This window comes from Eleginops maclovinus, chromosome 20, assembly GCF_036324505.1.
Source record: "Eleginops maclovinus isolate JMC-PN-2008 ecotype Puerto Natales chromosome 20, JC_Emac_rtc_rv5, whole genome shotgun sequence".
Classification (NCBI taxonomy): domain Eukaryota; kingdom Metazoa; phylum Chordata; class Actinopteri; order Perciformes; family Eleginopidae; genus Eleginops; species Eleginops maclovinus.
Genome location: NC_086368.1, coordinates 13,053,842 through 13,081,090, shown reverse-complemented (window position 1 = coordinate 13,081,090; position 27,249 = coordinate 13,053,842). Strand labels below are relative to the sequence as shown.

At 39.7% G+C, this 27,249-nt stretch overlaps 3 protein-coding genes across 3 annotated transcripts in view; 1 reads left to right on the top strand and 2 right to left on the bottom strand.

Moving 5' to 3' along the window:
- The window catches only part of col2a1b (collagen, type II, alpha 1b), a 42,457-nt gene extending 40,173 nt beyond the window's left edge, over positions 1 to 2,284 (top strand). The window contains 1 exon segment of the mRNA XM_063910863.1: positions 199 to 2,284. Coding sequence (XP_063766933.1) covers positions 199 to 345 — 147 coding nt within the window. The 3' untranslated portion in view covers positions 346 to 2,284.
- On the bottom strand, positions 1,728 to 7,623 carry LOC134882867 (leucine-rich repeat-containing protein 3-like). The gene is made up of 2 exons (XM_063910864.1): positions 7,328 to 7,623; positions 1,728 to 5,585 (listed from the first exon to the last, which is right to left on the bottom strand). The coding sequence occupies exons 1-2, from the start codon at positions 7,360 to 7,362 to the stop codon at positions 4,670 to 4,672; spliced, it is 951 nt and encodes a 316-aa protein (XP_063766934.1). The 5' UTR covers positions 7,363 to 7,623; the 3' UTR covers positions 1,728 to 4,669.
- A 2,868-nt stretch (positions 7,624 to 10,491) lies between these two features.
- myg1 (myg1 exonuclease) lies at positions 10,492 to 27,195 on the bottom strand. The gene is made up of 7 exons (XM_063910255.1): positions 26,867 to 27,195; positions 25,897 to 26,009; positions 21,513 to 21,672; positions 20,379 to 20,528; positions 18,941 to 19,063; positions 18,092 to 18,273; positions 10,492 to 11,065 (listed from the first exon to the last, which is right to left on the bottom strand). Exons 1-7 carry the CDS (start codon positions 27,140 to 27,142, stop codon positions 10,876 to 10,878), a joined length of 1,194 nt encoding a protein of 397 aa, XP_063766325.1. The 5' UTR covers positions 27,143 to 27,195; the 3' UTR covers positions 10,492 to 10,875.
- Between the last annotated feature and the right edge of the window lie 54 nt (positions 27,196 to 27,249).

Below are 27,249 nucleotides of genomic sequence, written 5' to 3'. Positions count from 1 at the left end.
ATTCAACATGCACGCACAGGACACAGTATTTCATGTGAATATTATGTGCATGTACTTTTTTAAATGGTATACGATTTGGTTCCCTTCTATAAGATAGTAGGAATTGTCTCTCTTTCTCTCTGGTGTTCACTCATGAGAATCTCATTTTGAAGAAGTCATTGGTCTCTAACAGCCACTGTAATTATTCTCTCCTTACAGAAACACACAGGACAGTGGGGCAAGACAGTGATCGAATACAGATCGCAGAAGACCTCTCGTCTGCCCATTGTAGACATTGCCCCCATGGATGTAGGAGGAACAGACCAGGAGTTTGGAGTGGAAGTCGGTGCAGTCTGCTTCTTGTAAAGAACAAGAGATCGACATGTAGAGAAAGAAGAAATGGAAATTTGAACGGAATTAAAAGAAAGATGAGCACACTTCAGAAAGGAGAGAAAAAGAAAAATCAAGACACTTTTTTTAAATGGGACTTTTTTTCTAAGTAAAAAGTGCTTATTTCCAAGTCGAACTCCGTAGGATATCTGCACTGAATGGCACTAGCAACTGTCATCTGTGATTCATCGCCCCCCCTCCTATGGACACTTCCAAAAAGCCCCCACTTCATCCTGGGTGAACAGCTGCCCACCCACCACCACCACCTACCCCACCCCATGAACAAGAAAGAGGAAGTATGAGGAGAGCGGGGAATAAACCAGGGAACTAGAGAGAGAAAAATGTGTTGGTGTTATTTATTTATTGTTTAGGTTTGGGTCCAGGGTGTGGTAGGACTGAGTTTGTTGCTAAGTAATAAAAGCCCACTTACACATATATTAAAAAAAACATATCCACCAACGTCCTCTCCTATCTCCTCTCCTCTTTTCCAACCCCCCCATCGCTCCTGTACCATATCCACTAAAGCATACATATCTCTTTGAAACCAAAAATGTAGCTACATAGAAAGTGCAGGTGTTCCTATTTCTACCACCAGTGTGTATCAAAAAGTTACTGTGTATTATAATAAAAGTCAATGGTGCTATTGTTGTAAAACAGTCTGTATTTTTTAAACAACCATATGTAGTGACTTGTATATATGTATATATATGTATATGTGAGTATACATATATATACAACTTCTCAGAGAGATCATTGCACATGGTGATGAATGTCCCTGCCTCGCCCCTCCCTCCTGCTTGAGCCCCCATATGTAAACACACGTGATGACTATCAAGGCCAATTGGAGTTAATACTGAATTCAATTTCCTTTTTTAGTTTTGTTTTAATATTTTAAAGCTACCTCACACTAAAAAAACAAATCATACTGAGGCCTTCTCCCCTGAAGCTTTGTATTCAAAACCCTGTATTATCAAACATATGACCAATAGAAGCTTGGTCATGAAAGCCCAGTCTGCTGCCCCCACCCCCCTAATTTGTTGTGACCCTTTACCCCCTACTTCCTCCCATCAGTCCCTCACACAGGGCGTGCCCTCTCCCTCGGCTTGCACACACATAAACACACATACACACACACACACACAGCTGAAGAGATTCATAGTGTGTTTGACTTTGTTGCTCCGGTTCTACAGCCAGCGCTGAGGGCTCGCTTGTGTGAGGTTGTGTATATTTTTTATTATTAATAATAGTATTATTATTAATAATAATAGCATTATTATATTATTATTATTATGATCATGACTTGTTTTTTGTTACGTTTTAATTAATGTAAATTGGAAATAAAAGACAAAACCAAGTAACAGGCTGAAGTTGCTTTTTATTTATAACCTGTTTTGTTCTCCCCCTCCGTGAAATATCTGGGGCAGTGGTTTTGAGTCTTTCGAAAGAAAATTCCTAAACATTTTAAAGTGACCCGCTGCCACTGGGTGTTTTTGTGGTGATGCCCAGATACATTTCCAGGGGAAGAAACACCTCAGAGTTTGAGAAAAGGCAGCGGGGAGAGGACTGAAAGCGGTGAAAGTTCATATCATGTGTCAATGTAAAATAGTCTTTCAATTACTTCCTTTAGCTTTAACACATGGTAGAGTAGAAATAGGAAACACTGCAAACCATGATCAGCTCATTCTGTGAATTGATAATGTCTTTCTGTACTTTCCTTCATCCTCTTGCTTTTTTTTTCAACCTACTGTAGAAATAAAAGGTAGAAACATTTCTATGAACAAAGTAGATTGTTGTTTTTCCTAAAATCACTTTTTGATAGATGATTTATGTAATGTAATAGTTGTCAATATCTAGCTTGACCCTTGTTAAGGACACAAAAACAAACAGGAGTGAACATTCACTGGAAGAGAAAAAAATCGGCAATAAATAAAAATACCTACATAAAAAATATGCACATTGACATGCCTGGTTCTTGAGTTTTGGGTTATCAGTATCATATTTCTGAGCTTAAGTGTTTGTGATTTTAAAATTAGTAATGCATTTGGGTAAAGTGACATCTGACATATAAACATTAGAAGTAGCATTTGTGACAGACACATAGCACTCAAAGTTACACCGACAGTGCTTCACAAGTCTATCCACACGGAACAAATCGGCACATCAACCTTGTTCTACTCCAAGTTAAACTGATACTAGCTCTAATTCACAGTATGTTTATCCAAATCAACAACACAAACTTCTTCCAATCCTTTTCTGTTAGTTACAAAGCACACACACCACATTTAGCACGTCACAGTACACAGAAGGTTTTTCTTATTCGAGGATTAGCCTCAGCTCCTACCACTATTCTAACCCAATTGTTACATAATATGGGGCACAGTCATTTTTATTACATCTATGAACATTTAAAAGGTAGTAACTAAACTTTAATCCATCAATGATCAAAGACACATTTTTGATAATTTTGTGATAATTTACTCAGGCACGTTTCCAAGTTTTTATATAACTTAATAAATAGCAAATAAAGTATAGTATTAGTTATCCAAATAAATTGAAAAAAGTTCAGAAAAAAGGGCACATGGGGGGGGGGTGGAAATATATATATATTTTTCTGCTTTAATATCTGCCAATAATGTCGTAATAACTCAGAATTGACCCTGGAATTAATTTGGGAGCTCTTTTGTTCCAGACTCAGAGTCATTTTACTCTCTATTTGTGTCGAAAAGACAGCTAATATACATATATACATATATTAACAAAACAAAGCACCCTCCGATGCAAATAATGCCCCACATATTGTAACAGTTAATATGAACTTAAGGGAAACAAAAGGTGTTGATCCAGTCAAGTTTGTAAAATATTGGAGGTTCACTTACACGTCAGGAATTGCATTAGTTTTAATATTGCAGGCGTTAAATGTACTAACTGAGAACATTATTCATTTGTTATCAAAGTGTTTTGCTTTTGTTTTTCTGTGGCTTGAAAAATAATCAATTATAATGAAGCCTTTGTGGAAAATAGGAGCCTGAACGATTTGTAAACAACTATCAGTGGAGAGAGGGACTGAAAAGCAGTCCTCAAGAGATTAATTAAAGCTAAACTAACGGCTTCTCCCAGGACAAACTGCCTCACTAATCTAATATATGACAATGATCTATTTCTAAATCAGGCTGAAATGTCTTTGTACCGATCAGTGGAAAGCTGTGTAAGCTGCCCAGATATTTTAGAGCTGATGGCTGCAGCTCGGGGAGACAAAACAGTTCACCCTCAGCTCTAATGGCTTACAGAGTAAATTTAGATCAGCAGCTATACACTGGCACAGAAACCACTGGCTTCATCATGACATCTACTGGGAAAGGCTTAAATAGCATCCTTGCAAAAATAACTTTTTCAAAATGGCCCGTTACAATGCACAAAACTCCACATGAACACAAACAGGCACAAATGAAACAGGTAATTAGATGAGGACACACATTTAAGTTTGCACAAGTCTCTCTTTTTCCACCTGATAATCACACTCCCACTGATTAGTGGCTTTCAAGTGTTCATTAAGGGTCAATTGGTCAAAGTCTGCTAATTACAATTACAGCCTAATGGAAAATAAAAGACCACAGTATGGGGCACGTTGGGAGAAGAAATTAGATGAGAAGAGGGAGAACTAAACGGAAGCTCAGAGGGGATAGAGCCTTTTCCGCTGCCGGTCCTAAACTGTGGAATGACCTCCCATTGCACATTAGACAAGCCCCTTCACTGCCCATTTTTAAAACTTGTCTTAAAACCCACTTCTATTCCTTGGCTTTTAACCCAGCATGAGACTCTGTTTCTGTTTTTGTTTCATTGGTCTTGTTGTTTTTATATTGTTTTTGTGTTTTGTGTCTTGTGCTACGTGTTTTCATCCATGTGCAGCACTTTGTTTCAGCTGCGGCGGTTTTTTTAAAGGGTGTTTTATAAATAAAGTTGAGTTGAGTTGAGAACAGAGGAAGAGAAAAGGTTATGAAGTTCAGAGAATTTTCTTTTTCTCCTAGTCTTTCTCAACCTTTCAACTTCAACAAAAACACTGCAGTGTAAATGTAAAGTTATGAGAAGTTTGCATTTTAAATGATTACACTAGTCAAAGTTTGCAGATATTTTCATTTCATTGAGAAAAATGCACAAGGTAAAGAAATATCCAGAAACACATGGTAGGAGGGCTCAATTGTAACAAATATCAAGAAATATTACAATCACAAAGCATTTTGAAGCTTATCTGTTGCTCTCCATAAGAATACCATTTTGTTATTATTCTATTGTGAGCATGAGTTCAGAAACCAGTGCTAAGAGTGTCTGTCTCTGTGGGGGTCTTGCGTGGGCTGGGCAAACTCTTCAGGTACTCTAAATGTCTTCGGGCCTCAGCTTGGTTCTGCCTCACATAGTACACTACATACACGATGACCATGAAGAACCAAACAAACATTGTCACCAGCATGGCTACATCAGTGGTTTTCCTCTGCAGACTGCAGAAATTCACCCCAGAGTCCAACAGCTTGACCAGGGATTGACCTGCATGCTCGCCCTGGGACCCCGGGTCCTCCCACCTGCTGCCCTCACCCACCCCCCGCACAGAGCTTTCACACATTATCCCATTCACCGTCTCGGGCTCCAGGTTCAGGTTCTCCATCAGCTCCTGGAGGGTGCAGTCACAGTGCCAGGGGTTGTGGTAGAGGCGCATCTTTGCACGGGTGGAGCCAAACTCCTCCCTGCTGGCCTGCTTCAGCTGGTTGTGTGAGAGGTCCAGCAGGCGCAGCTCGGAGCCCAGGTGCCGCAGGGCCCCTGATGCCAGCGAGTCGATGCGATTGTGGGACAGGTACAGATCCCGCAGATGGACCAGGTCGCTGAAGGCAGTCTCTGGGATGCTCCGGATGTAGTTGCGTTCCAGGTGGAGGTAGACAGTTTCCGGTGGGATCCCCTCTGGGATCTCCCGCAGCCCGGTGTCTGAGCAATGAACCGTGGCCGTGTCCCAGGCGCAGTGGCAGCTGTCCGGACACTGGGGGGAAGCTTGGCCCAAGAGAGCCGAGAACAGGAGCAAGACGAACAGCCATGAATGAAGAACCACTCCTTTACCTCTTCTTCCTCCACTGATGCTGGTACATCTCTCCTCACCCCAGCTTGTGCACATCGCCTCACCATAGCCCCCCAACACACTCCAGGTCCCGATCAAACACACGCGCCAGGAGGATCTGACAGGTTGAGAGAAAAAAAAGGTCATTCTGGAAAAGAGGACTCTCTCTCTCCCTCTGTGTGTATCTTTACTAACACACACAATCAGTATATACACTGACAGTGGAGATTATGATGTTGAGAAAAAGGTCAGAATGAGATAGACAACAGAAATAGCTTAAGCTGCTTTATCTGATAAATCCACTCCTGCCTGGAGGGACCCGAAAGCTACCAAAACATGTAAGAGGACAACCATTTTTTTGTATAACAACAATTATTATTCAGAGCAGTGATGATGGGTTAACCACTTGTATTTCTACATGAAAGGACATAAATCATCACAAAATATTATCTGAAGTCCTTGTTCCTTTTTCCTGCTCTCTTTTGTGTGTCTCCAATTATCAACCAAAAGAAAACGCATCACATTACACTCATCAATACACATTCATCTAATTTGTTCCTCCATTTATTTTTCCCATGGTGCCATAGCCCCGTAATCATTTTCCATGAAGGGGGGAATAGAGTGCATTATAGAGATGGAGGAGAGAACGGAGGTGGAATCGATAGTCCAAGAAACCTGCTACACTATTAACAACAAAACATCAGTCCTGCCTGTCCCATAGTTTCAATAAGTGACAAAGCTGCATGGAAAAAATACAGCAGTGGTCTGGTGTGCATCTGGTCAGTACTCCATCAGTAATGAGGAAAAAGTTTCAACAACAGAGAAAAAGCAGACTGGCTACACTCTGCACTCATTGGCAAAACCACTGGAGAATAGGCTGCATAGGTCTACATGTGAAATGTGTGTTAGGCTTTTTTTATTTTTATCTATGTGGGTCTGGGAAATAGTGTTATTTCATTTTAGTCCAGACAATCCAACCACGTGTTTGTGTTTTGAGGATGTGTTGGTTTTGTTGAGACAAGTACTTCTGTATAATTGTTCTTGTTCCAAGACAAAAATCATGACACACTACTTGAATTTGATTATGAGACCATCCTTTCAAATGTCAAGCACTTACTTCTGTCTCCTTGTTTTTACATGTGTCTCTGTTATCATGAGTAGAAAGCATATGTGGCCCATAGCTTTGGTTGATATATCTAAAAATGTGTGACTGATAGCCCTGTGATTAGTGTCTCTTAAGAGCAGAGGTGAATATTTCGTTCAGCAGCTTCGTGATTACCGTGCTGAATGCAGATGCATGCAAATCCCTAATTACAAAAAATAATCATTGGCAGCATACTTCTGCATGTGAATGAGAAAGGCTGAAAGACAAGGGCTGGAGAGGGAGTCCCAAAGCACATTCAGAAGGCACACGTGTGGTTAGAGCTGATTGCACTTTCCAATGATTTGAATATTGCCCTTTTGGCTATTCAATGTAAAGGACACAATTCAGATTAGAAACAGAGACTTGCAGCCTTGACTTAGACTAGTCTACACTGAAGTCTGATTTCCGGTGGGAAACATCATTAAGGCTATATATTAAATTATTATGGGTAAATAGGTCACTAGACAATAGAAAGCTAACGCATCCCTGATAACAAATTGTTCAACATACATGCAAGAAAACGTACGTCTTTAATGTCTTACTTTTAAATCATAAAAAACTAGTTTACGGGTGTAAAGAAAGCCATTTCCCTCATTAGGTTGCTTTTTGACAGTTAATTAAAAATTAAAAAGCGAATGCAGCAACAATACGGAGTATTCACAGTAGTTTACTGATTGTATATGCCGACATAGATCATTAAAAAAAATACAACTTACCGGTAAAGTAGTTTCTTTTGTAACTTTATATCCATAAAACGTTTTTTAGACTCCGTTTCTAGTTGTTTCAGATTCTCCCAACCTCAGACTGCTCATCATTTTCTCATCAATTGTAGTTGAATGTTGGGAAAAAAACTACGCGAACAGGATGAGTAGGCTACTGGATCCGCGGTGTGTCGCCTGCAGACGGCTTCATCTCTGCCTGTCGTAACACAGGGTAGTTATAGCAACAAAGATGTGGGGCAATCTCTCCCTCTCTCCCTCCGTGCGTGCGTGTGTGCGTGTGTGATACAGATTCAAGCATGTGAGGTGTGTAAGTCCTTTACCTTATTATGATATCAGGCTCTCGGATTTCGAAGAAGACATTGGTGCTAGACCTCCACATGAGATATAAACTTACTTACAGGTGTAACTAAATTCATACAATTATATTTTCCTGCAAAATGTGACTGGATCCCAGGCAGGTAGTGAATATACAGAACCCTACAAAGCCTCCGTTTTTTTTTTTTACCTGAAATATGAAAGTTAAAGACGCAATAGGTGTCAGATTGTTTAGAAGAATATTATTTTTCATTTGCAGTCTCACATCAAAAAAACAGAAAACACAATTAAAAGGAAAGTGCGCCTCCTTCAATTGCTGATGTTATTTTTCCAGCATTAGTTATAGAGGTCACATAGAAAGAGACCTACTTTATCACTGTGCAAAGACTGCTAACCATGCACGCTTTCAGGGCTAATAATTTACATGTAAATAACAAGAATGTGCACACAGACACACACAGTGACACATATTGTAGTACGATAACATTGTATTCATAGTGGTTTGCTCTTAGGATGAATGCCCTGCTGGTCCTTTTCAACTATAGGCTCAGAGATATCTCTGGATCTATACGAGAGCCCTCAGGGGAAAGGACGGTTAGGACAGCCATGATTGTACCTTGTCTCACCTCTGCCTCCACAATTAGTAAATGTTTTGCTCTTGATGGGTGGTTGTCTCTTAGGTTGCCAGAGATATCACGTGGCCAAGCTGAGTTTTGTGGTTTCCCAAATACAAAACAAAAGGGGGGTGTAATGAGAAAGTGCATGATGACAGAGAGAACCACTCAAAAAGAAAGAGTCTGTTTTCAAGTCTCTAAACTCAGAAGGAATGGAATGATGAAAGCTGAAGAACAACAGAAATGTGTCAAATATGTATTAAGGGTGTTGGTTATGTGCTATCTGTTATTGGGGTTCTGGGAGGAAGCAGGTCTAAAAGATGGAAGTGCTCAGCAGCAGGTCTTTGATCAATATGTTGACATGGTGAACTGTACTGGAAAACTTGATTTTAGTGAAGTGAAGCAGTTTGGCATCATCTGTTTGGTTTGGCCGTAGTCCTCCGAGGGGAAAAATGAATCAACCTTACACAAATGTGTAAACAGATAGTAGCAGTGGAAAATATCTGACAGCTAGTGGCAGAAATGTACTCTTCCAAGACACAGAGTGCAGGCATGGTTATGATTTGTCTATTATTTGTGTTGTGAAAAGAAAAGAGGACAAACACCACAGAACAAGTGTCTAGGCTGCATGTCGGGTGTGCCTGATGGAGTACGATAGAGAGATAAAAAGCAGTGGAGCATTTCTTGTAACTAGCCTGTCATTCTCTCGGGTTTGGATCCACTAACAACAGGTCAGGCTGGGGGCAGGTGTTCTGCTGAGGCTATCAGCAGCCATTTTCCACATCGTGGCCGACTGGGACTTGCCGGGGCTAGAAACTGCTTACGACCAAGGACCAACACAAAGGTTGGGTCTGTTGCTGTGTAGTAATAAACCACAACGCAGAAGGAAACCATCCTTGCTGACAAAACAAAGTATTAAAAATGTTGCTTTGTAGGTAATTTTGCTGACAGGAAAGGACTTAGTGCTGGCAAGTCTGTTCAGTGCTGTAAGGGAAAAACAGAGCATAGGCAGAAACTAACAAAAATGAACAAGAATTGCAGGAAAAGTATTTCATTAATAGGATTATCAAGTGTTTTTCTGAGCAAAGTTATCCAGCAAGTGTCATGAATATAAATAAGCGTGAAATTTTGCATGGCAGGGTAAAATTGGTGGAAACTCAAATCAATACATATTAAGATTCAAGCCAGTTTTTGTCCTCCAATCTATCTGATGTTGTTCTGAAGTGTCTGCAATTACACCGCTGTAGCGAGGTGCAAGCTGGGGAAAAAAAATCTTCTTTCTCTCTCGAAAACAACATATCACTGGTGGGCCGGGATTACAATACGTACCATGTGACTGCAAACCGCTGTCACAAATGTGTATAGATTGGATTGAAACCTTGGCTCGGCTCCAGCACAATAGAGAGCAGAGTAATAACACTAAATTGTGTGTGTGTGTGTGTGTGTGTGTGTGTGTGTGTGTGTTTGTACAAGATTTACAAGACCTTTCCAAAGCTATTAAAAATAGTCAATGCACTGCATGTGTTATCTGTGTAAATGTCAACATTTTGTATTTATAGCAGGATTCACAGAGAGCATAAAAATATATTTTCAATTAAGATTTACAAAGATAAAGAAATAACAGTTGGCACCAGGGTATACAAAAAAACAAGTCACAACATGAACTAATTTTCCACTGTTCTGGCATTTGCACAACAAGACTGATGGAAATAAAATGCACAGCAATGAAATTATAAAGCAATATTTTCTGTTGGACTAGAGCAGCAGAAGGGCAGCCTTATGGAGAATGCAATAAGGTACGAGTAACAGGTAGAGATAAGCAGGGGAGGAAATCTGGAGTATTAATGAGAAAATGTGGGGTTCATCCGCTGACTTTATTACAGGGAAATCGACTGCACTGCTCGTCCCAGTGCCGGTAAGCTCGTCGTGACTCCGGCTGCCAAATGAAGCACCTCTTCATGGCGTTTGTACCATCATTTCTCAGATTTAATCGGGCTTCATTATTGACGCTTTGATCTTGCAGCAAGCGGAAGAAGCCTCTGTATCTCTTTGTAGTGCTACAGTTAATGTCAGCCTGCTGGAAATGAAAGAGGGAACCACTGTGTCTCTATAAATCGACCCTTAAAGGTAAGGCCGTGGTATCACAGGCTTTGAAGATCCTTGGTGGTCCACCCGACTGCCTGCCTCGTATATTCCACGACGGTGAAAGAAGTGAGATGTGAGCAGAACTGGAAAAAATGATTGCTTTAATGTTTGATTCAACCAGAAATGTTTACAAATACCAGAATGCAAGCCAAAGAGTCTTTAATTGTAAAAGTGACATCAAAACAGACTCACATTTATACGAACCAAGAAAAGAATAATAACATTATTTCAGATTATGATTCAGAGCGAGTCTGTGTTGGAATAAAGGTATTTCAGGAACTGGTCCAACATTATTTGGCTGACATTTCCATACCCTCTTCATACTGGCAAGGCAAAACAAAAATAACATTAGCTAAGGCTGGGGTCGAACAAGATTCAAGACAGCAAACTAACATTTGAATTCTTGCTATCCTCTCTAATGATTGACCCATGGAACAAAATGTGATGTTGGCTCTCCTGTCTGACTCTTCAGCTGCTTCCATTTGCAGGGGACTTGGCGGCGGCCTGCAGGGTCCTCCGTGCCATCTCCAGGGCTCCTTCCTGGGTCTTGTTCCCGCCAATAAAGCCTCCAGCGTGGACGAAGACGCAGCCCTCGATCCCACTGAGCTTCGATAGAGCTTCATCACGAATGCCGCGCCACTCTTCCAGCAGGGACAGCCTGAGTCAGGGAGACAGAAGGGCAAATTGGCTTACAGAGTGACACTGTGTGGGTTAGCTGCTCACTTCCTGTGGACACTTTGGCAAAACACAGAGTGCTGTCATCGTCTGCCAACCAGGAAAACAACAACAAAGAAACCACAATTATGCACTGATGAATGATGTCAACAACATCAAGAAAAGAATAAACCCAATCTAACAACTTACTTCTGCTAGTGAGTCACTTTTCAAACAAGCAAACCAACCCTTATCTGCTTCTCAAATGTTAGGATTCTCTTTTCTTGTTATATGATCACCTAATATTTGGGGTTTTGTCCTGTTAGTTGGGTGACACAAGCAGCTCATGTCAAATTAGGGTTCAGGAAATTGCACTTTACATCAGTACAGTTATCAGTAATGACATTTGATTATCTCATATTATCTTAGAATAGCTTCGCACAAAGACTTGGGTTGCTCTGTTTTTTCCCGATTTTATGACATGACCTAAGGTGCCCTGCTGTCATTCACGGCACCTGCAGTAATCCTGACACACACTGCGCCGCCACAAGCAGCTCGAGCAAATAGACCAATCAAATCAGCTTTGTTCTTTTTTATTCAGGATCAGATATTTGGTACCCAAGTCAGGCGACCCTATGATGGCAGGGGAGACGACAAGCAATCTTACAAAGTGGGGGAAAGATTGGCTCTGCAAGGGTTCACAGGCTGACCTCCTCAAAGTGTCTCTAGACGTAACGTCAAAGGAGGAAAATTCATAAAAATGTAGAGCCGGTAATTTGCTTCCCACTGTGTGCAGCATTCACCTCCGTCCGAAGTCTGGCATGTCATTTAAAACACATTACCAGTTGTCTTTTGTTTCTATGCATGTGTGTCATGACAGGGTTGTTATCTCCTATGTAACGATCACATTGTCACTCAGGTCTCGCTCTTCCACCATTTCAAAAATAGACTTTAACATTAACTTAAAGCATCAGATTTCTTTCTTTTTCAAGCAATGGAAACCGTATGCCCCTCTTCCTCATGAAACTGTTCAGTCTTACTCTAACAGTCTAACTAACCCAGACATAAAGAGAGATGCTTGTCCAAAACAGATTCATTTTTTAAAGGCTTTTCTTTTGTTCTCCATTTTGAAGGGTTGATTTCTTGCCATTCTGTGAAACGTCCTCTAAAAACTGTAATAGTCAGAGAGTAAGGAGCTTCACAAATGATCCATAATGGCAAATGATGGAAATGTTCTCCAAGTCAACTCAATGCCATTATCTCAAGTCCACATGATCTTATGTTTTCCAAGAGCACAAGACAACCTGGGAAGAAAAGCATGGCAACCCCTTAATCCCTGTAAAATGAAACAACTGATCGATAGCTCCACAGTATGGCTGGAAAACAAGCGCAAGACGAAAGGTCAACATGGCAATAATGAGAGCAGAAGTAGGAGGGGTGATGACTTGTTGTTATGAAAGACCAGGAAGCTCTGATTCTCAAGATGACCCGTCTAAAAATAAGACCAAAATTAGCAAACTCATTCCTCAAGGCCTTCCCAAGACTTTTACTCTACCATAACAACAAAAATACTGGTCTGGGAAATTGTGCATCAATAGATTTTAAAAAAAACATTACATATTGACTGTACTTGTTTAGTGGTTTAACAGTTTCCAAGAAAATAATTAGTTCAATACTCCTGACTAAATATTCATAGACACCATCTCTGTAATACACATAATGTAACATAACACAGTGATCAGTGATTTATCCGACTAATATCACTACAGGGCCAAAGAGGAGGGATACACTCTACAATTTAGTCCCTTTATTACAGAAATGAATAACATTTCCTCACCTACTCACTACAATTGAACTTGTTCCATTTCCATAAGCACGATGGCTTTTGATCTTTAGTTTAAGAATAAGTCAGATTGAAAAGATTTTAAACATATCATTGATTAGTCGATGAATAAATATTAATCGGCAATCAGTTTGATAATAAAAGGTGTCAAAGAATATTTCTGTTTTGAATAAAGCAAAGTATGTGTTAGATTACAAGGCAATGAGAATTCTGTACGGCTCACTGGTTTTGCCATATTTTAGCTATTGTCTGGAAGCGTGAGGCAACACGTACATGAGTAATATAACTCCATCGTTTATGTTACAGAAAAGAGCAGTAAGAATTATTCATGAAGTGGACTTCAGAGAACACACAAATAGTCTGTTTATCAAGTCAGGACTTTTGAAACTTAAGGATTTAGTTGAGTTCCAGACACTACTAGTTATATTCAGGGCAAAAAGCAAAGTATTACCAGAACATTTACAAACATTGTTTGTTCTTAGTTCAGAGGATGAGGACCGAAGAAGGACATTTCATTTTAAGCATCAGTATGCACGGACTACTTTAAAGCAGATGTGTATTTCAGTGGTTGGAGTCAAACTGTGGAATTGTCTACAGAATGATTTAAAGGGTTGTATAAATATTTTTCAGTTCAAGAAGATGTATAAAGAAAGAGTAACTAAACTTTGTGAAGTGGCAGGTAATCTGGTTCTTTAGTTGATTGTGAATTAGTGTGTATGTCGCTTGTTTCTTTTCTCACGTTACTGTAAGTACTTGTAAATAAATATATATTTGTTAGACCATCTATTTTGATTGTTTATTTATGTTTTGAGTAAGGGGCAGGCAAAATAAGATGTATTCTTCTCCCTGCTCCTTTTCGCTCATGGAATGTGTAAATAGAGTTGAGTTTTGAATGTGAATTAATTTTCATTTCTTTTTTTTCTTATGTTGTGCACCATCATGAGCGGAACAAATAAAATGAAAATGAAAAATGAAAAAAATCAACAAATGCTTTAAAACATTTTCTAGCTTCTCATTTGTGAAGATTTTCAGGGTTTTTTTTTCACATTAAACCAAGGTTACTGATTACCTTTGGCTTTTAGACTGATATGTTTTTGTCAGACATTTGACATTATTCCCCAAGACCTTCTGAAATACCAATAGGTTTTTTATGACATTTGATGGGTAAAATAAATAATCTGGGGAAAAAAAAAACACCAGTGCATAACCACAGGAAATATCCCTAAAACAGAGGCACAGCAGAAATAGAGTGATCTGTTCTGGTCCAGCTCACATGGCTTTTAATAAACAGTTTTATCCTGCTCCCACTTCTTTCTTTTCTCCAAGCTCACATTTCCTTAGCAATGTGCTGCTGATAAAAATAGACATCTCCCCCCCAAGGTGCAGTAGCATGGACACAGGTGATAACAACACCCCTTTCTACATGCCCGCTGGGAGGAAGCAGGCCACCCGTAGGAAGAGCCATCTGGAGCTATGTTGTTGTTTCACCATCTCGCAAGCCATTGTTCTCATGGAGCTCCAAACCAGCCGCCCCAGTCCTATTAAATCAAATCTTTGAAGTGCTTCGCCACCATAAACATGAGTTTGTATGATCAATTGGAAGAGCTGCTGCCTGAAGAGATTCTGCAGCGGAGTGGAAAAAGTCTGGCAGTGAGGGACAGGAGGTGCGAAAGGTGAGACAGCGAGGTAGGGAGTAACGTGGAAGTAAATAGGATTAAAGGGAAGCGAGCAAGACAGATAGGAAAAATGGAAGAGTGTGATTATAGGACAGAGACAGAAATACTTTTCATAAGAAAGACAGAAACTAATGGGAGAGCCAGACAAAGGGACCTCATGGAAAGAGAAATAGAAAATGTTACAGAGCAGCACTGTTCAGATCAAATCTAAAAGCTATTCCACCCTCTCCTTGGGCCTTTGGGCAACCTAAAGAGTATCCATAATGAGACCCATATAGACCCAATAAGGACCCAGGATAAAGCACAAGGCCACATACACAGCATGCAGTCGTCTGAAATATCACATCTGTGAGTCCATTTGATTTATAGAGACCAAAGTAACATATATCTCAGAGGTCTTCGCAATTTGTAAAACACGTGAAAGCTTCTTTTTTTTTAAGACCCTCAATTTCAATACAGAAAATGTCATAAAAAAAACACCTCAGCATAAGGGACTTTCAACAGATGGCAAAACAGACTGATGCTGATTCAGTAGAAATACTGTGTAGAGTCAGAATGAGCATAAAATAATTACAATGACAATAATGTAAATTCAGAAACACAAAGTTCCATACTGTTTTTGCAACAACGATTCAATGTGTTCTCTTATATCGAGCTGTAATTGTAAGTGGCTGAAATATCCGTTTACTGTTCCCTCTCCTCCTGCGGTATCAACGCTGTTTTCAGTAACGGATAATACAAACTGAGTGCTTCCTATTAAGCTTCTAATTTTAGCAGCCATAGGACACACAATGCTTTTGTCACATAGGTTAGTATGTACAGGAGAACACTGAGCAAACACTAGTGTGAAAAGTTCAACAGCTCGAGGTACATTCATTGGAGAAAGGTTAGGAGACTTGATAGATTATTTATAATGGATTTTCACTGTGAGTTTTCTCAGGGGAGATTCTACTAACAGTTTTTGCCATGAATCCAGGAAAATTAAGTCTGTAAACGAAATGATCTTCTCTTTGACAATTGTCAAAGGAGCTTTCTTTCTTATATAAATCACTACAGTTGCATTCAAAGAAAATAATCAAGATGTGGTGTTATGATGGGAAGAAAATTGTGATTATAAATGATTCACCCATCTGATATATTCTTAAGGGGAAAAAAACTAGAATGATTTATGATGTCCGACATTTAATATGTGTGTGTGTAAAAGGCCAATTTATTTATAGTCTGCTGAACATGCTGCATTCAAAGTGTTTAGTGTTTATTATAATCCTTTTCATAGTGGGGAAAGTTATGAAAATATCTTGCTCTGAATATAAATCCAGTATTGAATCTGAATCCTTGCAAATCTCAAAAGATTTTGTGATTTTGGATCAAAATGTGCTATTAAGCCCACTCACTGTCTAAGTTACAAAAAGGTCCAACACTGAAATAACACATAAATATATTTTTTGCAACTTAAATAGTGTGCGGGGGGTTATTTGCAAGTTACGTAAAGGATAAGACGACATATTTAAATTGTCTGATCACCTTGTGTTGGCTGATAAGGCAGAAGCTCATTAACTTTTAGTAAAAGCCCAATTCACCGTCAACAACCTGTTACCTACAATTTGAAAATGTAATAAATTAGAATAAGAGGAGAGAAGAGTCACTAAAATGCACCCTTTTTTTCAAACAATCTATCAGCAGTGACCAAATTGACAATTATAAGCTGATCTTTAGACTATATTGTTCATCTCTACTCACTACTAATATTATTTCACCCCAGTCACTGGTGAACCATTGATACCACGTTGAGAAGCAGGGAACAATATCAAACAGAAAGAAATCACAGGGGTGTATCTCGAAAAATAAAGTATGAGGGCCATGCTGTGGCGCTGATCTTGTATATAAGATACATCAATTCTCACGAGCCCATGGCGCCCATATACAAGGGGTCGCCACCGACGTGAACGATAAGGCGACAACGGACCTCCGTTAAAACAAAGCTGTCCCTGCCGTCTGACGGCCTATTTGACACAATTTTCGTTTTGATGAACAGAAATAGTGTTGTGGATTTTTCCAGTGTAGAACGCTGTAATGCAAGCACCTAGAAACCACCGATTCATAATGTGTGATGTTTGCTGGGATTCAGTCAAACAACAAATGAAGTACACAATCCTGTGGGGACGCTGATGACGTTAGCAGAGCAGCATTGTGGGTAGGAGTGCGAGAGACTAACCAGGTAAACAATTCCTCTCCAGAGGCAACAAACGGTGTGTTAACCATCCGACAAATTCACACAGAGGGTCTTTGTCCTCTCATTACTGTGATTATATACAGACTGGCAAGGCAGGAACATTGATATAACTTAATGAGTATGTACAGAGCATCCTTTACTCAAGAGAAGGGCTTGGGGGTTGGAGAGAGCTCATTATTTCTAGAAGCTGCAGGAATGGTCCACAAAAGACGCAAGGTCGTGCACATAGCAAATATATTAAGTTTACATTGCATAGGGCTTAAAATGCATTAACCGTTTAGAAGACTATGAGAATGATACATATTATTAGCATGAACGTAAGGACAAGAGAGTTCATTATCAAAATAGACAGACATGGTGGGTATCTGATCTATGAGTTAGATAGATTGCGATTCAATTTTGGAGAAACATTAATGATGGATTAATCTAACTTGCTTAAGAGACCCCCTGACTTTACCAGACGCACACACATGAGGTTCACACTTCTGTGTAACTTCAGAACGGCCTATATCCTAATTCATATCACGAGAGGGTTGTGAGGAGACAAAGAGGAATATCTTACTGAAAATAATATTGGGGCGTGGTGGCAAAGTCTTGGCCTGGGAACTGGAAGGTCACCAGTTCAAGTCCCCGAAAGACGTTCCCTATCCTGCTCCCCTTGCCTAACACTAGGTTGGGTCAAATGCAGAGTCTTATGTACATTTCCCCTCTGTGGGACGAATAAAGGTATTCTGATTCTGATAATCTGTTGTTCAAGAGAGGATGAGTCTCACGTTCTGTAAAATACACCCTCATAAAAATCTGGTTTAAGTAAGAAAAAAAATATGAGAAATGAGAACTTATTGGGAGGAGCGGAAGTGGAGAAAGGGCTCAGGGAACTCTGTTGAGTTTGTTTACATCATTTCCAATCCTCAGAGAGAAATGTGAGAACAAAAGCACTTCCTTAACTAAACAATCGTCATCCTACAAACACGGTTTTACATGTCGTTCCTCCTTGAGTTGATGTTCAATGGTGCAACAAGCAGTAATGTTAACTCATATCAACACATTGGGAATAATCTGAAGGACAAATCCTTCACAGTATTTTCCCACAATGTTTAAAACATTCTTGTCCTGAGTCAGTTTTACAACACTTACCACCAAGGTAAGTCATGCAATGTGCTGCCTCGGCACACATTACAAACGGCACCCCATGAAGCAAAAATGTTGTTAAGATAACCTTTACTAAAAAAAACAACTTTGTGTGAATTCACACTTTTAGCTGTTTTTAAAAATCACCTGTTCTGGAAGGTGTTGAGCCCGGCGGGGACGCACTGGACCCTCCACTGTCCATTCTGGTCGGCGTAAAGGACAAACTTGATGGGCGACTCCACCTTGAGATCTTTCTCCAGGGTAAACAGATGCTCCTTCCATGGACATCCGCCCTGTGAGAACAGCACCACCTCCCCACTAGGATCCACCTGGTAAACAGGAGGAGAAACAGAATGTGTTGAATAAAGGAAAAAAGCAACAACCGTTTATTTGGTGACATTTAGGTTGTTTCAAAGAATATTTGCTAAAACTTTACAGTTTTATAATATGAAGTTTCTCAACATTATACATAAGTGGAATAATTCAAGTTTTTATTTTTGGGCATCGAACGCATAATGTTCCCTCGAAATTGACATGAAAATGGGAACTGAAAAAGAAACAAGGACCTAGTATGGAAATCATGCAGCCCCTTATGTCCATCTGCTCCACACCAGAACAGCGACACAGAATCAAAACTGAAAGTCTGTCATTGAGAAAACCACAAGATATACCAGCCTCTCACTGTAATAGAAATATTCAGATTGTCCCTGAAAAATAAATTCAGATATTTATTTGAATGAATGCATGCAAAAAAAACATTGTCCAGGTGATTAAAAAAAATATATATACAGTATATTATTTTATTTTTTAAGTGGGATCATGCCTTAATGTAATTTTTCTACTCAGAGAAACAAAGTGAGAGTTAAGGTGAAAACAGCTATACACTATCACGTTTAACAGTGTCATAAATCTATTGTTTTAGTGTCCAAGTACAAATTAACAAAGTTCACAAAGGATCAAAAACATTTTCACACATCAGATTGGACAGGCTCGTACCTGATGCCTCGCCTTCACAGCTTCCTCCACCACCGCGCGAGCCGGCAGCCAGGAGGACTGGTAGAACTCCAGGCGGTCCAGGAACTCCTCTCCAACCATCTTCATAGCCTTTTGGAAACCCTCCTGGTGAAGACGTGTACACATACATGCATTAAAATCAGTGCAATGATGTGAGGGTAATATCTTATTATAAAGACTGACTCAACTTTTGATTTGATTGAGAAGGAATAAAAGAATGCTCCTGGTCCCTTTTTAGTTTAGTTCAATATCGTAAACGGCTCACTCTTGAGTGTTCAGACCCAAATACTTGCTATCACCACCACATGCATACACATCCAACTTTAAGGATATTCTGTGGAATCTCTGAATTTTAGATTGGATTTAGAAGGTGAAAATCTTTTTTCTTTCAATTACAGACACTTTTGAGAGATCACCAGGTCAGCCTGTCTTCAAGTCATCTGACAAAATAATTATTTTCAGAGCTGTCATGCCTTAGAGCCTGAGTTGGTAGGGGTGTCAGGAGAAGAAACATAATAACGTGAACTGAAATTTGAAAATTCTCCACCTGAGACAACCCTAACCGTGGAAATAAATTGTTCAGCATATATGCAAAGCCAGGCTGCCGGTATTATCATGCAGAGAAACAGGTACTGTTTCCCTGCAGGCATTCCCCTCCTGCACTAACGAGACAGTAAAACCACCCCTCCGAACACTGATTGCACAGAATTGCACAGCATTGCACCTGTTCTGTTTACCACAAGATTCTTCTTGTATTTTTGTTTTACTGTCATTTAATAATGTAGACAACAGCATGTTTTTTTTATTCTAGAGTCGACAAAAGGGAGTTCAGGTCTGGGTTTGTCCATGTTGCAAAATGATTGAGTCATCAACTACAGGGGCTCAATCGATGGGGCAATACAAGGATTATTCAATTGAATGAAAACTAATTCGAAACTACTTTGATAAGTTGATTTAGTGTATTTCTTTCAAGCAAAAATATAAAAAAGCAAAGTATAACCAGATCCCCCCTCTCCAATGTGAGATTTGAAGACCAGATATTTTAATACAGAGGGTTTTTTTATGTTAAAGCACGTTTGGGAAAACAATCTGCATATAAAGCCTAAATTTAAAAAAATCTCAATTTCACATTGTTCCTTGGATTCAATGCATCTTGTAGCTTTACTAATTGAAACATGTGTGTATAGCACTGTTATGTTGTGTTTCTTGTGGGTTTTTACTAACATATATAGTAATTTACACACAGTAATTCCCAAGTGTCTATGAGTCATGCTGTTGAAATCCAGGTAATAAAAAAACCCAGATACAGACCCATGCAATATCTGTGACCTTTAGTTTAAAAGATCTGTAATAATGTGCGGCAGGAGACCGACCTGCTTGCTAGGTGCAAGTATACACTCGCATCCATGCAATCCTTCACCTCAGTGTCTTGACTCTTGCTGTTCCAGCGTGGGTTCAGGTGGCCAACACGTGCGCTCAGCGTGGTGGAGACCGAGTAGAGGGCCTCCCCGTCATATTGTGAAATACCGTTGTCAACAGCATCCACCTCCTCCACAAAGTTCTCATACAGCTGCGAGGAATTTAAAATGACACGACAGGAAAGGTTAGGGTTATTTGATGACTGAAATCTGCATGGCAACAACATGGGAATCCAACGTTTTATGTTCATGCTAACATTAAAAACGAGAGAGCAAATGGGAGCAAAAAGCTAGGGAAGTTATGAAAGGACTTTTAGGAAAGTTACTGGGTTCTTATTGAAATCCATTTGGTCACAGTGTGTGGACAGATACTGAGGGCTAAAGCGTACAGCTTGGACGTTAAAGCAAAAGGAAAAGCCAAAGTGCTGCTATTATAAAGCCTGTTGACAAGGCTAGAGAAGAAGTTACTATGAAGCAGAGACATATTGAGGTTGGAAAAGTCAACTCCTTGGTACATTGGAAGGTCAATCATCAAACAGCTGACATTTTACAAGTGGCTTACAAGTGGAACTCAGTTTTGGGTCAGAGATAGAGACATTTTGGTAGAGGATGAGAGAAGCAACATCCTAAAAATAAATAAAGCCACAGCTGTGAGTAAAAGGATTATTTGGGGGCTTGAAACAAACTGACACATCAAAAGGCCGATGATAATATGAGTTAATAGAGCTTAAAGTCATGGTTGACCTAAGATTTGGCTAGCTTAATGTTTCATTAAATATTCACTGTGCTAAAATCCTGCTTGGATTTGTCTAAATCGGATACATCCCTGTCCCACGCTGGTTATTTATAATCACCCTCTACTGACAACTGTAGAATTAATGAATTCCCTCATTTGACCATAGTAACTATTAAGCTAGCTTTCCTCTCATTCATTAGATGTTTCTGTTCTTCTGTCTTCCAACTATTTGTAAAGTTATCACTGTTCGAGATCAATTCATCAACAGAGGAAACGTTTTGGATATGAGTGAGTCAGAGCAAAAAATCAGTTTCAAATGGAGCGTTTGTGCTATGAAAAAAAACTCAAGGGTTTGCTAATCCACCGCCTGCTTTGAATCCGCCCTCTCTCATCCTCTCACCTTGTCAAAGAGCATATCCAGCTGCCTGTCGCCCTCCTTCAGCTGCGTCAGATGGGTCAGCACTTGACGGCCAAAGTGAAGGTAGACCAGACCTGCTGAGCTCAGCTTGGTCACCCATGGCTTCTTCGGACACAGGCTGTGGAAGCTCTCTGCAAAGGTCCTGAAGAGAGGGGAGACATTATGTGAACCGACTGCATCCGGAATAGAAATGGCATTTTGACACTAAGACAATATTCATTTCACAGTAGGTAACAAAGGTCATTATAAAAATACTGACAATAGCTCGTTCAGTACACAAATAGATGCCAACCCTATGTGTCAGCCCATGCTGTATGCAAATGGGAACAACAATGACAGTATTCATGAACCTAAAATCATGATTATTAAAATCTAATTATGAGCTTATGTGATCATCTGGTTTGATGACACGTGTCACAGCAGTACATGTTTTGTAGCCATGCCTCTACAAATGAAGGGAAATACAAAAACATAGATGAACAGATAGATACATAAAATAGCTTATGTTAGTGCTATTACCGTCCACAAACCCCTACATGGTCCAAAGACAGAGGGTATCCAATACTCAATACTAACGGAAAGGCTAGGGAGATTAAACATTGGTGTTCTGCTCATAAACAGACTCCTCCCAATAACTGGTCTCTTCAATGCAATGTCAAACCAGATTTATGCTGCATATTATGTGATGTACAGTATATCAATAAAAGCCACTTGCAAACATAAATATTCCCCTCAGCTTCAGAGACTTTGTGAGCGTCAGCACACATGAATAGAAGCCACCGGAGCTCTCCCCTCAGCCACATGCTAAGATGGGTGGACTCCAGCACCCAGCTACTGTAGGTCATTTAATTTAGGCTTAATTAGGATGCTTGGGTTGCGGCACAGCGGAAAACAGTCTGTCAAATGAATGAGTGACATGCTAGGGAAGCAGGGGGTAATCACAGCCATTAAAGCACTAATTGGCCAAGCTGAGGCATTTCTGTGCTGATTATCAGGAGATTGGAGCAAATGAGCAAGAGGAAAATGACAGAGTGAAATTCAGAAAGGCTGAAAAAGGTTATCAGAGCCCCAATGAGAAGCCTTCAGACTGTTTGTGGGAAATCAAAAGGCAGCATTTGCCATACAGAACTAAAACAAAGTGATTGGTATTAGAATACAGATCCAATACTGGACTATGTAGATAATGTAGTATTACTTTGAATTGTATAAACATGCTTCACATATAATGTATTACTAGTCCCAGAGAGCACCAGCTGCACCACTTCTTTATGCTAATGACTAAATCACTACACATGATGGCTTTATAGCATACTATTGACTGTGCACAAAATGACGCTGCTCCCCTACTTAAAGTATCAAAAGAAACTCAATGACTCAGGATACTCAACATTGTTCTGAAAAAGAATATTACGTACTGGACAGTAAGTTTCCATTACTCTAATCCCAGTAGACCCTAAAAATGATGGAAATGGGTTTTGCAGAGAAAGGCGGATTTCACAGACACAGTGTGGTTTTCCATCAGCTACTAAAATCATCTTCTCAAAGTGTCACAAAAACATACTTCAACTTTGCTTCACTGCTTCTGTTATAACGACCTTCACTGGCCTTTATTTCATCCTTTACAGCCCTTATCTGCTCCTCTGACTACTGGGGTTTTTCCTTTTTGTTGTAAACAATTGTGGACCCCTTGAACTGTATCCTTTCAATTACTGACTCATCTACAAACAATCGCTGTCCCCCGTGCTTAGAAAATACATATTTGTGACTACAAAATATATGACATCACTAAGATATCGATACATTTCAAATCAGATTACGCATGTCGTCCTTTGAGATGCAGATGTCGGGGAATCTTAATTTTTAATTAATTTAGACCTCACTGTGACCTTCTGTACTTCAGAGAAAACTAATTCCCTCTGAGTGCTTCAGAGACTTTAATGGTCTCTGTCTCATTTCTGCCTTTAACCTTAACTTTCTGGGGTATTTATTCTGTTAAGATTGGATAACCTTTAAATATGAACTAATAGTAATTCATATATAAACATTAGAGTATCAACACCTTCATACAATTTAATTCTGTACACATGTTGTGTCAGACAAACATAAAAGAATAAGTTATTGTTAAAAACAATATGTGTTATCTGATGCTTTGATCCTAACAGAAAACTCAAATGTTGATCAAATTGAATGAATTGTGGCCACATTATCAGGCATCGTAGATTTCTGGTGAACACAGCGGAGAGAATAATCATTCTGTATGGGGAAGCAGTGGACGCCACCTAAACTATGTCAAAATACAAAGACCTAAAATCAGTTTTGCGCAGGACAGTTCTCTGCTGACTAAAGGGGCTGAAAAATGCAGACCACATTAAACACTGCATCACAATAGACAAAAAATACATTTGCTTCCATTTCATTTCTTTGCTGAAATGAAATGGAAGCACTTGGAGCAGTTCTAGTGTGACCAAACATAATCCCTGCCAGATCTGATCTGTTGTGCTTTTGTCAACCTTCAGTCAGTTTGTAGAGAGCATTTGTTATGCCTCCACTCACAACCATGTTCTAACCTGCTAAAGAATATCTAAATGTATTCTATATCTGAAGCAGTTTCTGTCTATTTTTGTCTAAAGGTTTTAATTTGTTTTACTTTATTTCAGATGACAGTGTAGAAATGGAGAGGAGAGGGGGAGAGGGGGAAGAGGGGAAGATTAGTGTGACATGCAACAGCAGATCAAGTTATATGGAGCACGCTGTAACAATTTTGCTAACAAGCTGCTCCTTAAAATTCATTGTCATTGTAATCATTGTCTTTAAACAGTACTACGTATAAAAAAGGTTTAGTTCTTTGAATCTAATTTAAATGGTAACTGCAGGGGCGTAGCAACTTTCAGTTACATGTTACAGTCTAATTTTGTTTGCCGTTATGTCCATGTTTCACAGACATGCTATCAATCATCGGTCTAGATGAAACCTACAAATGTAGTGGTTTAAATCATCCACAGAGTTTTCACTGTATTGTTTTGATAACGCTGTCAACTTCATCTGTGCACCGTCACTGTTCTGAAATTAAAATGAGAACACTCATTGTTTTTGTCATCTCCCTCCAGCTACCCAGTCCATTTACATCCATCCCTGCCATCAGAACCATCTTCCCCCATCCGCTCATGTGAGTGACAGCCACATTCTCCTGCAGCACCCGACAGAGAACGGCAGCCTCCGTGCCACGTGCACCAGCGGCAGGGGGGCGTTCAATTGAAGGAGTACTAATTATCACTAACCACCTGCCAGGAAGAGAGTCCTGGCATATCTCTGTCACCATGGTCCTAACTCTGATTATCATCAGGGCATTAAGCTGACAAGACATCTGCAGAAGGCTGATTACTCAACGTGATGCAACTTTGAGTAAGTGTAATCATTTGGAAGGAACTTTGGCAGGAAATTAAGCAGAGCATGTTACAACATGATACTTATGCAAATAGGGTTCTTTAGTTATGTACGAACAGAGGCCACAGCTAAATATAGTCTCTTACTTGCACCCAAAATAATTAGGATATGATTCATAACACTTTGTTTTAGACAACAAAAATAAGCAACAGGTGAATTCTAGTTGGATTGTCCTGAGTTCAGGGAGACAGGACAGGGGCAATTAGAGGATTGGAACTTCTTCAGTCCTGTGAAGGCTGTGTGTGCATCAATACCTCTAGAACAGACCTCTACATTTTGTACATGTTACCAATACAAGCACATCTTCAGTTGAATGTTTCAGCTCTCTAGTGAATGAACTACCCATTAATCATTTATGGGTTTAAATGTACATGGCAATTAGTTACTTATCTGCCTTTGTATAAGATAATTAAGGAGCTGCAACAAAAGATCAAATCCATTATCACGACATATTGTTTCAGTTTAAGTTATATCTGAACTAATATTGCCCAATAACAACTCTCAGACAAAGGAAGAAGCCCGCAATTTTTATTTTTTCCAATTCATGACACATTTTTTAAATTAATATTTGTTTTAATGCGTTCTGCAGAGAAGGGAGGCTGGCGTTGGTCACTGTTTGGAAAACAGGATAGAGTAACACGGCGAATATCGCTCATATTTTTTGGGCCGTGCGTTGCTTAGGCGGCCGCCTAAGCTGTAAAGTGCTGCGGGAAACCCTGATGTCACAGCAGTGCTTTTTGCAGATGTGACATGTCCAAGTGGCCGACATGAGAGGCACATTTTACAGTGCTTGCATAGCTTTTTGCATTACAAAAATAAACTGTTCTTATCAACATGATAAATGTTGATATGTGTCATATTTTCTGAGAAGAAAATGTATTAAACGTAATCTCTTCGCTGCAGTGTACTTCTAAAGTTGTACCTCTGATGATGGTCATAGCGATGCTTCTTTGGGTCGAACTCTCCGCCCACGTCTACAACGATGTCACACTCTGCCAGCTGTTTCGGGTCCCTTGTACGGATTATCTCGGCATCCTGTGAAATGAATAGAACGTTTTGTTTAGGTCTGCAATAACTACATATTAAATCTATACACCAGCAGCCCACATATTTTCGTGAATGCAATAACATCTTCATTGGTATGTCCAGGTGTCATTAGAGCATCCGAAACCTTTTCAATCAAGCAAAAACTGCATAAATAAATTCTTCCCAGTGCATTATAACTAAAATTGAACGTGTTGAAACCACTGGAAGTAGATCTGTGGCAAAGCCGTAAAGAATACACATTGATTGAATCGATAAACACATTATCTTTAAATAAGTGACCAATGGTTTAAACAGCCATTCCTATTGTGTTTGCCATTTTTATGCAGCTTTGTTTACATTTGGGTCAGGGATTTTGCCACAGATAAACAAGGGATAACCAGATCATTGCCAAAATGGCTCATTTGTTTCCATTTGTTGTTATGTTTGTACATATTGTTACAACATAGAAATCACTTTACCCACGAAGGTGAATGTAGGAACATGCTAGTAGAGTTTGGGAGGTGTTGCCTACGTTTTTGGACTTTTTTGCTGGGCAATTTCTCCTAAAAAGCAAACTATAGGAGTATACTAGTTGTATTAAAGGTTCATATGTCATCGCTCTTAGAGCTCCATCTATCTGTGCTGCAGCTCCACCAATTGGGGTGTTAAGAAATGACATGGGACGTGTAGCGAAAAGACAAGATAAAAAAAACAAACCAGCCAATGCAGACTGAAGATGTACATTTAAAAGAAGTACTATCAAGATTGTGTACATTTAAGTAAAGTTGACATTGACACGTGAACAACAGCAGCAAGAGGATACATACAGGCACCCATCATATCGCCATTAAGCAGCAGAAGCCTACCTTGTACTCAGGCAGCTGGCGGAGGAAGAAACAGGCGAGGACTTCATCACAATGAAAGCTGCCGTTGTGGGTTCCGATCTTAATAGCGGGCATGTTTTCAGTGCGGAGTCTCTTCGGCTGACTGGACATGTATCGTGGGGCTTTCACGTCAACAGACTGTAAACAACGGCAGCTAGCTTGTGAATGTAACAGTCGTAAAACACTAGCTGGTTTGGTTAAGTTTATTTGAGACCTAATTATTGTTAATTCAAGTGCTACTATGCGTCCACACCACATTCAAACTTCACACGAGACACGCTAGTGACGGACACATTAAGCAGACGGACCGGATATGGTGCGCCTGTTTTGTGAACCGAGGAAAACCGTTTTTGGTTTGTCTGTTG